The 13,041-nt window shown below is 47.1% G+C and overlaps 1 protein-coding gene across 2 annotated transcripts in view; it reads left to right on the top strand.

Annotated features, from left to right (window-relative positions):
- The first annotated feature begins 9,876 nt into the window (after positions 1-9,876).
- The window catches only part of PID1 (phosphotyrosine interaction domain containing 1), a 225,994-nt gene continuing 222,829 nt past the window's right edge, over positions 9,877-13,041 (top strand). For both annotated transcript variants that reach the window (XM_034655312.1, XM_034655310.1), the window contains exon 1: positions 9,877-10,190. In XM_034655312.1, the coding sequence (XP_034511203.1) occupies positions 10,161-10,190 (30 nt within the window). In that variant the 5' untranslated portion in view covers positions 9,877-10,160. The remainder of the gene's footprint in view (positions 10,191-13,041) is intronic.

Raw genomic sequence — 13,041 nt, 5'->3', positions numbered from 1 at the left:
GGCTCCCCGCTTCGTACCTCGATACTCAGCGCTGGAGATGTTCATTTGTAGAGATCCAGATGTATCTTCCTGCGTCTCAGGCTGATTCCGTGGATATTCCCTGGTCTGGTACCTATCCAGCTCAACTCAGGGGACCGGCTGAAAAAGGGGTCCCCTACTCCTCTGCCATCTTAACCTCCCCCCCAGAATCATTTTTCTAATTGTACTTTGCAACTTTTAAAAATTCCGCAAGTATTACTTTGTATAATCAAAAGCAAAAAATGATTTCTTTTTCCCCCCTCTAATAATGCCTTTTTAGATGTTCATGCTTCAGTGCCCTTGTGGTTTCTAGAAAGAGGAAATTCTCACAGTTAAGCTTAAAATTGTCTCCTAATTTTTCTGGAAGGCTGTACTGGTGACAGGTTAAGGGGTGGCAGCTACTGCCCAGCCCTCTGCATCCGCAAAAGCATCTCATGCCCTGAGGACGGAGCTGCCACGGGGCATCCACAAGGGCCCACGAGTGGGCTCCAGAAACAGTTGGATTCTGGTGATTTCTCAGTGTGATTGGACAGCATTCTCACTATTCCTCTGCTTATCTTAGGAGTGAGCACCAGAAAGATTCCCTTTTATCTTATTAAACAAAAATTTAAAAAAAAATTTATTTGAGAGCGAGAGTGTGTGAAAGAGCACAAGAAGCGGGAAGGGCAGAGAGAGAGGAGCAGACTCCCTGGTGAGCAGGGAGCCCAAGGCAGGGCTCTATCCAGCACCCAGAGGTCATGACCTGAGCTGAAGGCAGACCTTTAACCAACTGAGCCACCCAGGCATCCCGAAGTTCTCTTTTATAACTCGAATCTACACAATCACATGTGCGTGCAAACACAGTCCCGTGACATAGTGGCTATCCCCGCAAAGCAAAGCATCGACTAGTGATCCAATGCCTTGCTTTTCATTCCTTTCACTGCTTCCATTAAGGACCTTGACCATCAATACATTTCACTGTAATTAAATGATTCATGTTTCCTGTTGTAGGAAAAAAATGGTATAAATGTTTTTGAAAACAAAAAACACAATGGCAGAAGCACGTCATTTTAAAACTTATATTTCTGGAAGCTTCTAGAAATATCCTCTGTGAAATGTTGAATTGGGCACTGGGTGCTGTTTGGTGTGTGAAGAAGGGGTTGGGGGCAGAAATAATTGCTCTGTCTAGGAAAGGACTTGTTGGTTCTACCCCCACAGTAAGGGCTCATATGGGTGTGCACTGAGTTAGTGGAAATCAACTTCACTACATCTCCATTTTATATACCCCTTTGTAACTTCAAGGCTGCCTGATCTCTCAGGTCAAGTTCTCTGCGAGGCAGACACTGAAGCAGAGATTTAGGAGCAGGGGTTTATTGGGGAGTTCTGTAGGGAACCATATCCTGAAAGGGCAGAAGTAGGACTGGGCAGAGGAAGAAGCCAAACAATTTGAGGAGTTTTGACTCATCACCACCATAAGAAGAAGTAGAATATTTCCATCATGCTGGAAAGTTCTTTCATCCCTTTGGTTCTAATTACTGACCCCCCCACCACACACTAAGAAACCGCTGATTTTCTTTCTGTCACTACATGTCTCCGGATAAGCTCTGCCTTTTCGAGAATTTGATACAAATGGGATTATATAATACGTGGTCTTTTGTGTCTCCTTCTGCATGTTGCTAAGATCCATCCACATTGTTGCTTGTTCTAGTAGTTTGCTCCCCGTTGCTGTTGAGAAGTATCCTGCTAAAAGGAAAAATCAGGATGTTTAGCTATTTACCTGTTGACTGATATTGGGGTTGTTTTCAGTTTGGCTGATGATCAATGAACCTGCTATAAATACTTGTGTACAAAACTTTGTGTGCACATATGCCCTCAGTTTTCTTGGGTTTTTATCTAGAAGCACAGTTGCTGGGTTGTATGATGAGTATGTTTGACTCCCTGAGAAACTGCCAAACTGTCTTCTGAAATGGTTGTGCCATTTTATATCCCAAGCAGCAATGCTGAAGAGTCCTGGTTGTCCCAGTATTTTCCCCTCGATTCTTGAGGTAGAAACTTAGATAATTGTCTGAACGTAAGCATTTATTTTTATTTTTTAAAAAGATATATTTATTCCAGAGAGACAGAGAGAGCATGCACGTGAGCTAGGGGAGACGGGGGAGGAGCAGAGAGAGAGAATCTTCAAGCAGGCCCCCAGCTGAGCACAGAGTCCGACTTGGGGCTCGATCCCACAACCCATGAGATCATGACCTGAGCCAAAACCAAGAATCAGATGCCTAACCAACTGAGCCACCCAGGTGCCCCTAAATATAAATCTTTAAAACTATAAATTCCTCTCTAAAGACTGCTTTAGCAACAAGTAACAATTTCGTTAGACTGATGTTTACTATTATTTAATTGAAATATTTTAAAATTTCCTTTGTGATTTCTTCTTTGATTCATAGGTTATTGGAGAGTTGTTTACTTTCCAAATATTTGTGCATTTTTCCAGGCATTTCTCTGTTATTTCTTTCTGAGTTATTTCTGTTGAGGTCAGAGAACACACTGTCTATGATTTCAATTCTTTTGAAGTTACCAAGGCTTGGGTTATGAAGCAGCATATAGGGTTAATACTCATGTGCACTTAAAAAGGATGTGTATTCTGCTTTTCTTGCATGCAGCGTTCTATAAAAAATCAATGACATTAAAATAGTTACTTTGCAAAGCAGAGCTCAATGCATCTTGAGCAAGGAGAGCAGCACTTCTCTTGGTTCAGAGGGGTCAAAGAATCTGGGAATTCAAGATTTCCAAGGGCATCGATCTGTGTTGCCAGCCCAAGCCCCAGGGTCTCGCTCCTTCCCAAACAGGGGGCTGACCTTGGCATAGAACTTCCTGGAGTGGAGAATTCAATCTTCTCTGGAGCTCCCCTCCCTGTATAACTAACTGATTCCTGGCTTGATACTCTGCTTTCTCTTCCACGTAGATGCGGGAGATGTGAGTCTCTCTATATGCCAGCAAGGAGGCACCCTGGCTTTCACGCCTTGCTGTAATCAGCAGCTGCATATCTTTGTCTTTCTCTAATGGGTCCACAGCACTCAGCACCAGTCATCTGATTCCATAATCCTTATAATTACTGTTTCCCTTAAACCTCTCTAATGCCCGAGACACTGCACCCATCAGCACATTCCTTTCCATCCGTATCCCATTTCAGTTCCCCGCCAGTGGAAGTTGTAACAGTCGCCCTGCTACAGCGCTTTAGAGATGGTGAGTGCCCATGGCCATGTAGTAGGTGGTCCGTCTCCCATACCCCCATTTAGAGTCTGTAAGCAAGTGAAGGAAGCAGGTTCAGACAAGAAGAGAAGGTGAACTGGGAGGCAGCTGCCACCAAGGCTTTGGCTGAATCAGTAGCAGGCTCTGGAGCTGGAATGACCATCTATAATCGTACTATCATCCCCGTCCACATCCCATCATCCCCATCCCCATTTTCACCCCTGTATCGACCAGTCTTGGAAGTGGGTTGCCCCCACGGAGGAAGCTAACCTCAGGCAAGGGAGGGGAGGGACTCGCCTGTGGGCCAAAGGCTCCCACTCCCAACACTGGCCTGCGCTCCTGGCTGCTCATGCAGTGAGGGCAGTGATGCCGGGGTGGGGGCGAGGGGGGCATGTCTGGACGGCACATTACGACACCCACTATGTTGTTACTTATCAGTATTTCCTGAATGCTGACTGCATTTCTGAGAGGTCATTGCTGATTCCCTGCTCCTTTTCTCCATCCCTGAAACATGACCAGTAAAAATGGAGCACGGAATACATAGGCATAGTCTCTGCACTAATCCACTGTATCTCCAGGTAGTTTGTTAGAAATGAAGATTCAGTTTTCTCCTCTTCTCTCCAATTCTCCATCCATAAGGCCACTGATTTTATGCCTCTCTCTCATGGTTTTACTGGAATAGTCCCAGGAATCTCTGAAGGATGGGCTGGTCTGTCCAACAGAGCAGGTCTTGCATCACACAATTGTACCTGGAGGCGTTGAGTTAAGCAGGGCCAGTGTAGATCAAGACCCTTTCTTCCTTCCTTCCTTCCTTCCATCCATCCATCCATCTTCCCTTCTTTCTTTTTTTTTTTAAAGATTTTATGTATTTATTTGAGAGAGAGAAAGAGAGTGAGAGAGAGCACGAGAGTGGGGTGAGGGACAGAGGGAGAAGCAGACCCCGCACTGACCAGGGAGAGGCTCGATCCTGGGACTCTGAGACTATGACCTGAGCCGGAGTCAGACACTTCACCGACTGAGCCACCCAGGAGCTCCGATCAAGAAGCTTTCTTACCATGGATGCTCTTTCCAGGACAACTTCATTTCTACAAGTTATGTCCAACACATTTTCCATAGGTTTTAGGATAAGTAATTCTTGGCTTTGATGATGGAAGTGGGAAGAAATAGTGAAAAAAATAGAAACCAAGAAAAAACAAGAGCCTGGTTTTGTGTGAAATCAGCTCAGATGGAGAAGTGGTGGTGAGGTGGGAAGAGAGCATAAGGTGTGGCTTCACACAAGCCCCGCTGGGAACGTGTTTGGGATCACGTGGCTAATCAGTGAGTCAGGACCATGGGAGAGGGCAATAAGGACCCTGAGAAACCAGTCTGCAAAGAACATGGTAGCACATGCATGCCCCTGTGTGCGCTACCCGTGAGAAAGGCAAATCTGAGCCCCAGCCTCCATTCCTGTCCCCTCCCCCAGGTTCTGGCTGAAATAAGAGCTGTTTTTACCTGTCCCAAAGGATGGACAGCATGTTGTTGACATGGGCAGTATCTCAGAGAGGATGACAAAGACTGTGGAAAAGCCGATGCGTTCAAGTTTATAGCAAATTGCACTAGAAGAAATCTACCTGGATCGTCATATGTCTGGAGCACAGCCCACGTGCCATCTTCCTGTCAGAAGGACCTACTAGAAAAGTGAGCAGGCATGACTTGGAGCATGGCCCGTGCAATCTGAGGCTAGGGCAGAGGTGTGCATGAGGGAAGAAGGAGAGCAAGAGAAGGAAAACAAAAAGGAAATGAGGCACTGGGGTTTCATGTTAGCTGAACTTAGATAAATCTGTTAGTAAGTATTAAGAAGGATTCAAACTTTAGTGGGAAAGTTGAACACTTACTCATTTTCTGTATTAGTTATCTACCATTACTTAACAAGTCACCCCAAAACACAGGGTTTAAAAAAAAAACCCATGTTATTTGCTCACAATTCTGTGGATCAGCCATCTGGGCTGGTCTCAGCTGAGTGGTTCCATTGGGCTCACCTGGGTCACCCATGTGGCTGCTGTCCTCGGGTGGTGTGGCTGAGCTGGCTGTTTGAAGCTGACCTCACTCATGTTGTTGGCTTGGCCCCCTCTCACACGGTCCTCATCTTAAGGAGGCTGGTTTAGGCTTCTATTTGCCATGATCTCAGGTTCCAAGAGGGTGACAGTAGAAGCTGCAAGATCTTTCATGGCTCAGGCTTGGAAGGTCCATGATGTCACATCTGCAACATTATATCGATCAAAGCAAGTCACACATCTGCCGGAGGACGTCACCAACAGACACCTGACTGCAGGCTGACCCTAGAGCTAGACATCCCCTCCCCTGTCCTTGCAGTGTACTCTGCCCACCGTCCCCACTTGGGGAGCTGTTTCCAAGGATGCAGCCTTGAGACAGTAAGGTGTGGTTGAGACCATCTGGATGGTATATATGACTGAGCCCCGTGATTCTGGCCAGCTGGTGAGGAGCTTGATTTGTCTTGCGGCCTCCCAAGGCAAGCCTTGTAAGTTGCCTTGCTTATTAAAACTGCTACCTCCCCATCTGGAGTGACCTAACTCTTCCTTCAGTCTCTCTTTGCCTTCCCTGTATGGGGGCCAGTTCATGAACCAATAGCATCCAGCACAGATTCAAAGGGTGTAGATAAATTCCATCTCATAATGGAATGGCAAGCCACAGTGCAAAGGGCTTTAGGGGAGGGGCAGGGAGAGGGAGGATTGTGACCATTTTTGAAAATAATCTGCCACATTTCTAAGGCTGGGGATGACGGTATGCGGAAGTAAAGAATGACAACACACATCCTGGGTATTAACCAGTTCTGCCATTTGCCGTTTAACCAAGTTTGCAAAGATAAGCTATGAAGATTTCCTTTTAAGGGAGGAAAAGGGGTATCTTAACACCCCAATAAATACCTATCATTATATAGGGACAAGAGCCAGAGGCTCCATCACTATAGGGAGGTTCAAAGGTTTAATGAATTTTCAGACTTTTCTATATTGCTCATCTATAGCTGTTTTGGTGATTTTGAAATAAAGTGAGTGATTTCAGAATAAGGACTTTCCAAGAGCTGCCTTGCTAAACATATCGCCATAATAAAGTTTGCTAGCCGTCTGAATGAATTAGAAATATAAATGAGTTTCAATATGCTTTATCACTTTGGAGAAACTAAATCAAATAAGCAAAATCTACAGATATTCCAAATGGAAATGACTTAATCACAGGCAACATTTGATCATTTGAACATGGGAACTCCCCACTGAACATGCGTCTCCCCCATCTTAGCTTCTTTCTGGTATTTATCGAGATTGATACATATTTTATACATGTATTCAAATTATGTGCATTTTAGCCTACTTTAAAGAATCTGTAATTATGCCATAAGAATTTTTTCAGTTGCAACCCAGCTTTATAATTATCCTCTTTAATAGCAGCATAATGTTTTACTATTTTTTTGATATTCTGGACCATAATTTAATTCACCAGTTCTCCTGATGTGGATATTTAGGTTGCTTACCTTAGGGCTCAGAATCATGAACTAGATTAAACATGGCTTACAAAGCCTTCTAGGGATGGTTGTAATTCTTTTTCTGGAGAAAGAGTTATGTTTATACTCATCTGGGCCTTGTCAATCTTTTTAATTTTTTCCTGGTCATTTTTCTTGAAATGGTATTTATTAAGATCATTATAGAGGATTATGCATGAAATAAGGCACATATTTATGTACCTAATATTTCCACTCATTGCACCAAAACACCTCTCGGTTATTTCAAGAATGATTCCCCGCTCAGAACAAATCTGTTTATACTGTAAAGCAGCATTTTGAAACGCAGCAGGAGGGTGGGTGAGGTGCCCCGTCCCAGAAGAGAACCTTGAGAGATCTGGATGCAGTCCCAGCTCTAGCCAGTAGATGTCTCTATTTCATTCACCCGCTGTTGCCGGTTCCTCCTGAAGGGGAAGGCTTGGGAGCTAAACTGATGGGTGGGAGGTTGTCCCATCCCTTTTGCCACCTTCCACCAGCCTCCACCCTACACACCCTCCCACCCTTCGTTTAATGGTTAGTGGCATAAAGGTAATTGAAACAGGAGTGTCGGTTAAACACATTTTCTCTACCAGATCTGTTTGCAAAGTGAACTGGTAACAGAAAGCAATCTCTACAGAACCAAAGCCTTTTCTCTTTAAATAGCACCATACGCTGAACTAAAAAGCTGTATTACTGAGTCATAACAATTAATTACACTCCGAGGTGAGAAGACAGGATTTAACGCTCTAATGCGATTTGAATTTAGGCCGGTATCTCATCCCGCTGCTATTTAAAACAAAATCACTTTTCCACGGAAGCATCTGCAACTGAACATGATTTCAAAGCTTGAGTCTGAAGACATCTCTGGCAACCGAATATTCCCGTTTTAGCTTCCTGAGAGGTTTAATATGCACATTTGGATTTTCTAGATTTTCGCAATGAAGTGCATCGCTTTCTGCTTTGAGATTTGACAAAAGAGAACTAGGAGGCTGAGAAGGTCTATTATTCTCATCAGGAGTTTTCTAGGTGTGGGAGGTGTGCAGGATGAGTTACGGGAAAACTAAAAATAGCATCTCAAAACAGACCACATGAGCATCAGAGATGTATGGGGGGGGGTAGACCACCAATACCTCAGCGTAAGGGATTTACTGATAGGTCCAGAGCAAGCGGCAGAACCTAGCGAAGTGCTGAGAAAGTGAAACCTTGTGCTTTTCAAGCAGAAGTTGGGGGGTCCTATGTTCATCTGGGGAGACAGAGACCAGCCCCTGAGAAGCACCTCTGTGGCTCTGCCAGAGGCTCCTAGGGCACCAAGGGTCCTGGACCTGCCAGGGTGGGTGATGCCGACCCGCAACTTCTTGGTCTGGAGGGAGCTGCCTGGAGCCCTGGTAAAGGAACTGTGGGAGGCCAGGGCCCTGGATCTGAAATCGTCCCTGTACAGCTCTCCTCTGGGTGACTCTAATGAACCTTGTGTTCCCAAGCCTTGGGGGATATGCTAGGAGGATCTGATAAGCTGAGGGCTGGATTCTGGAGAGCTCTAATGTCTGGAAATCATGCTACCTATGCACAACATAGCACAGATCCTTCTGGACATGGGGTGTTAATTTTGATAGTGCACAGGTGGCTTAGGACTCAGGCTGTGCACGTGTCCCAGTACCGAATGTTATCAGAACCCTTCTCCTCCCTGCCATCCCGCTACTTCCTGGACCCTGCCTCTCAGGAGCTTTGGGCCCCCGCATATATGTGCTCTTCCTCTGTCTCTGTTCTTTCTGTTCCTCAGATTTCCCACCATGCTTTCCGCCGGTACTGCATCGGCCCTCCGGGCTCAGCTTAGCTTCCTCATCCTGCAAAGTTCCCTGTAGCCCCAGGCCCAGATGGTTGCTCTTTTCCCCAGGTATTGCTTGGTCAGAGGACTTAGAGGAACAAGTCAAGAGCTCCTGCCCCGAAGTCATCTGAGTGTGCGCACTTTTATTTTTTTTAAAGATATTTATTTATTTATTTACTTACTTACTTATTTAACAGAGAGAGACAGCCAGTGAGAGAGGGAACACAAGCAAGGGGAGCGGGAGAGGAAGAAGCAGGCTCCCAGTGGAGGAGCCTGATGTGGGGCTCGATTCCGAAACGCTGGGATCACGCCCTGAGCCGAAGGCAGACGCTCAAGGACTGTGCTACCCAGGCGCCCCTGAGTGTGCGCACTTTAAGCCACTCACTGGCTGTGTCACCTGGGCAGTGACCTAAATGCTACAAGCTTCATTTATCTAATCCATACGATGGGAATCTTGTAATACTTATCTTGCCTAGTTGTCAAGAGGACGGCAAGAGCCATGTTTAGGAAAGTAGTTACTTCATGGTGCGGACACTAGCTCGTGAGACCTCAGGCCTGGGAGCCCACAGGGGCCCCTAGCTTTGGGTTCTTCAAACCTCCTGCAGTCCCTGGCAGATCTCAGGAGGGACGAAGGATGGGGGCCTTGTGCTACTCTCCTCACCCGGGTATAGGCACCCTATTCCTCTGCCCAGCATGCCAGCTCTCTCTGTGTACGTCTTGGGTCTTGCTTCAGACATTTCCAGGGTCCCAATCTAAAGAAGCTCCCCTCTCCCCTTCTTCCCTCATCAGTCCTGTTTTATTTTCTCCCTAACATTTGTCGCCACCTGACCCAGTACCCCTTCACGTATCTTCTGGGTCATTGACCGGCGTCCCAACTCGAATGAAAGCTCAGGGAGAGGAGGAACATTCTCCTGTCTTCTGTTCTGCGCTTCTGTAACCCTCAGAACCCAGCATGGGGCTGGAACATAATAGCTGCTCAGTTAACTCGACCAGGAAGAATGAATGGAAAGTCTGTCGCTCAGCACAGCGCCTGGCAGGTCGCAGGCGATTCAGAGCTCCCCACTGTTCAACCGAAGCCCCCGCGCTCCAGGCTCTGCCCTCCCCAGCCAGTCGGTCCCCTCTCCCGGACCCCGTCCTGCCCGGGGCTCCCGCGGGGGCGGGGGCAGGGCCGCTGGCTCTGGCCTCCCCGCTCTCGCGGCGGGATCTGGGGGCCCGGGGTGCTGGCTCTCGGGCGGGCGCCGGCCCCGGGCATGCTCAGAGCGCGCAGGTCCGGGCGGCGGCCGCCACCGCCGTGCGCTAGCGGGCCCGGGCGGAGCTGCGCAGTCCTCTCGCAGCTGCGCCAGGACAGCCGGCGCGCGGCCGTGCCCACAAGTTGCCGGCAGCCGAGCGCGGCGCCGCCTCCTCTGCTCGCGGCCCCCAGCGCCCACCCCGCCGCGGCCGCTCGCTCCGGGACGGACCTCCAGCGGACACCGACCCCAGATGTAAAGCGGGACCGCAGACCCTTGACCCCCGGCGCGACTGAGAGTCTCGTCAGCGTTTCCTTTGCCAAACCCCGGCTGGAAGATGTGGCAGCCGGCCACCGAGCGCCTGCAGGTAAGGGGCACCCGCACGGCCGGGGGCCAGCCTGGAGGAGGAGGTGCCCCGGCCGGAGGAGCCGAGGGGGCGCCTCTGCCCACTTGGCGGGGATTTACCCAGAGCGGTCGTGTGAGACGCATGGTTAAGAACATGATGCTGTCAGCTTACCCAGCGCCAGGCACCCGACGGGGGCGAGGGGGTGATAAATTGACAAATGCATCGCTTCGGGCGTTACAACTTTTGTCTTGGGGTGTTTGTGTGCGTGTTGATAGATGTAAGATTGCACGTTCTGACCAGTAATTTTAGATTGCATTCCACTGACACAATTTACTGGTCTGGGGTTAGGGTTTTTGCATCCAGATTTCTTCTTCTTTTTTGTCTCCATGAAAGACAGAACAAATGATTTGTGAAAGCTTCCATTACCAGTATAATTTAGAAATATCAAACTTACTTTGGTCATGGTATGCCTTTTATTTTATTTTATTTTATTTTATTTTATTTTATTTTATTTTATTTTCCTACTTGTTGGTGCTCTCTTTTCATCTTCCCTGAACTTCAGCTCCCCCAGGTATTTTGAAAATCAAAAGTTAAGTTCAACCAGGAATACTTATGCTCTGGGTCATCCCATCAAAAGTTTTTCAAAGCTGTCCACTGAAATGATAGATTGCCTTTAATTTGGATTCTGAACAGGGTGTTGGGAAGGGGGTCAAAATGAGAAAAAGGAATGTTTACTGAAAGGAGCTCCTCCAGTGACGCTTGGGACCCTGGAATTGCCCAGACTGCAAGGTTTGATGACTGCCTTTTGTTCCCCAATATTCTCAAGAGAGGGGGCAGCTACTCTGCCAGATGAAATCCACTGAATCCTGCAGTGAAACTTTTGGCAGGCTCGGAGCCACATTGTTTCGTAGTAAACTTTGAAGAAGTGTTTAAGTGGTAAAATACAGCACCATTGGAGGCTGAGTGGGTCTGAAGACTTAGGATCTGGGAGGTTTCTCAGTGAAAATGCAAAGCTCCAAATGCAGAATGCAGACTGTTCTTAGATGTTGGGAGAGGCTAACCCTTTGCCTGGGAATTCTCATACTGAGGATTAACCTGCAGAGGGCATTGCATTTAGCAGAATCAGATGCCCCCTATCCCATGTCTAAGCCTCCGTGGCCCTGTGGATTTGTGGGGAGTGGGTGCATATTAACAGAACCCAGGACTCCAGGCCAGTCCCCCAGGGTCTCAAACAAAATAAACAAAAAAAAGGGACTTGTAGCCTTGCGGGCAAGGTGGTGGGTGACCAACCTCTAACCTCCTCGTCCTGGTAATAGAGTATCACATCGAACTCTGAATGATTGACCAAAGGTAAGTGAATGTGTTTTGGTTGTGACACCAGTTATCAATTGTGCATTTGAACCCCCCTTCGGTTCAGGGCATGGCTTCTATTCTAAAGGTAGGGGTGACTGAGCGGGGTGGAGGGTAGCTCTTAGAAGTCCTTAGAAAGATGAGGCCAGAGTTCCTTGAGGTGGCTTTTCTGGCCTGGAGCTCTGTGCCCCTGCAAAGTTTGTGGATTTTTGTCTCTTGAAGTTATTTCTACTGGCCTGTTTCGTTTAAGGACTCCTGTGTGCTTCGGAGCACGTGACCCTTGGCAGGCGAGAGCTCTGGCTTGCGTTCCGCATGGCAATCGTTCCTTTACTAGAAATGTCGTTCTGGCTCCTCTGTGAAATGTACACATGTGTGTTTGGCACGAGTCTGGTTTATTACAGTTTGCGCTTGCAACGCATTTACTTCATTTTGAAGTGTCATGTTGAAAGAGCCGGGGTTTGGGCTTTTGAAAGCTCAGGTAAACATGTCTTATCACTGAGGAAGATCAAATCCCTGTTGGAAGGTTCTTCCCTACATGAGGCTCAGCTTCGTGCTCCCCCAATTTAAATTAGTCAACAAGCCCGGTTCTCTTTTAAAAGGTTCGGCTCAAGTCTTGCTATTATAGAAGTGAGCCAAATGGAGAAAAAAATCTTCATAGTTGTGGCTTCTTTCCAAATAGCAGCTCAACTCTTCTTTCAAAACACACAATTTGTATGCTTTTACTTTTCGTTTCTGGGGGAGGGAGTTGTTGAGGGTGAGGTGGTGAGTGAGCTGCGTGTAATAATATTTTATTTACATTCCTTGTGGTTATGTTTGTCACGGTCTCTGTTTGCTGTCTGGGATTTTTTCTTCCCCTTCTTGCCCTCAAGGCACTACCATATAGGAACGTTGGTTTCCGATTCTTTAGTGAATGGGATGCTTTATCTTGCCCTGATTCTGTGGCCATGGAGATGGTGATGGAAATTGTGTTCAATGGGGAAATAAATGATAAGTCCCACTCCTGAATGGAGTTACAGCCCCACCCTTCTTACACAAATCCTAACCTTCTCCTACAACCTCATTAATTTTTTTTTCTTCATCAATTTTTAATGCAAGACTTCAATTTAGATGAGCTGGAGTGCAGAAAATCCTTCAAGGAAGAATTCCCAGAGCTTCCTAATAGGACTAAGGACTCAGGAGCCAATTTATTGTACAAATACCTAGAAACAAAAGAGGCAAGGGAAGAAAAGAATGGCATCTTTTCTTAATTGATTTTATGAGTTCCTGCTAGATGATGCCCCTTCAAAGGGTCTGTGGCCCTGGGAGCGTGGCAGAACCTGGCTCAGGCCAGACAGTCACTCTCTAGCTAATTTGGGGCTGGCAACCAGCCTTTTTTGCTCGGGAAATGACATCTTTGATCGGGTTTGATTATCACTATCAATAGTCACTTCTTTGCCAAACAAAATGATGCTGATGTTTCCCGATTTGAGGTGTAGCTGCTTGACCCAAATCCAGCCGGGGCGAACCGACCTGTTGCCCCGAG

The sequence above is a fragment of the Ailuropoda melanoleuca genome, chromosome 2 (assembly GCF_002007445.2).
Source record: "Ailuropoda melanoleuca isolate Jingjing chromosome 2, ASM200744v2, whole genome shotgun sequence".
NCBI classification, from domain to species: domain Eukaryota; kingdom Metazoa; phylum Chordata; class Mammalia; order Carnivora; family Ursidae; genus Ailuropoda; species Ailuropoda melanoleuca.
Note: the sequence above shows the minus strand (reverse complement) of the source record. Positions and strands in the feature narration are given on the sequence as shown.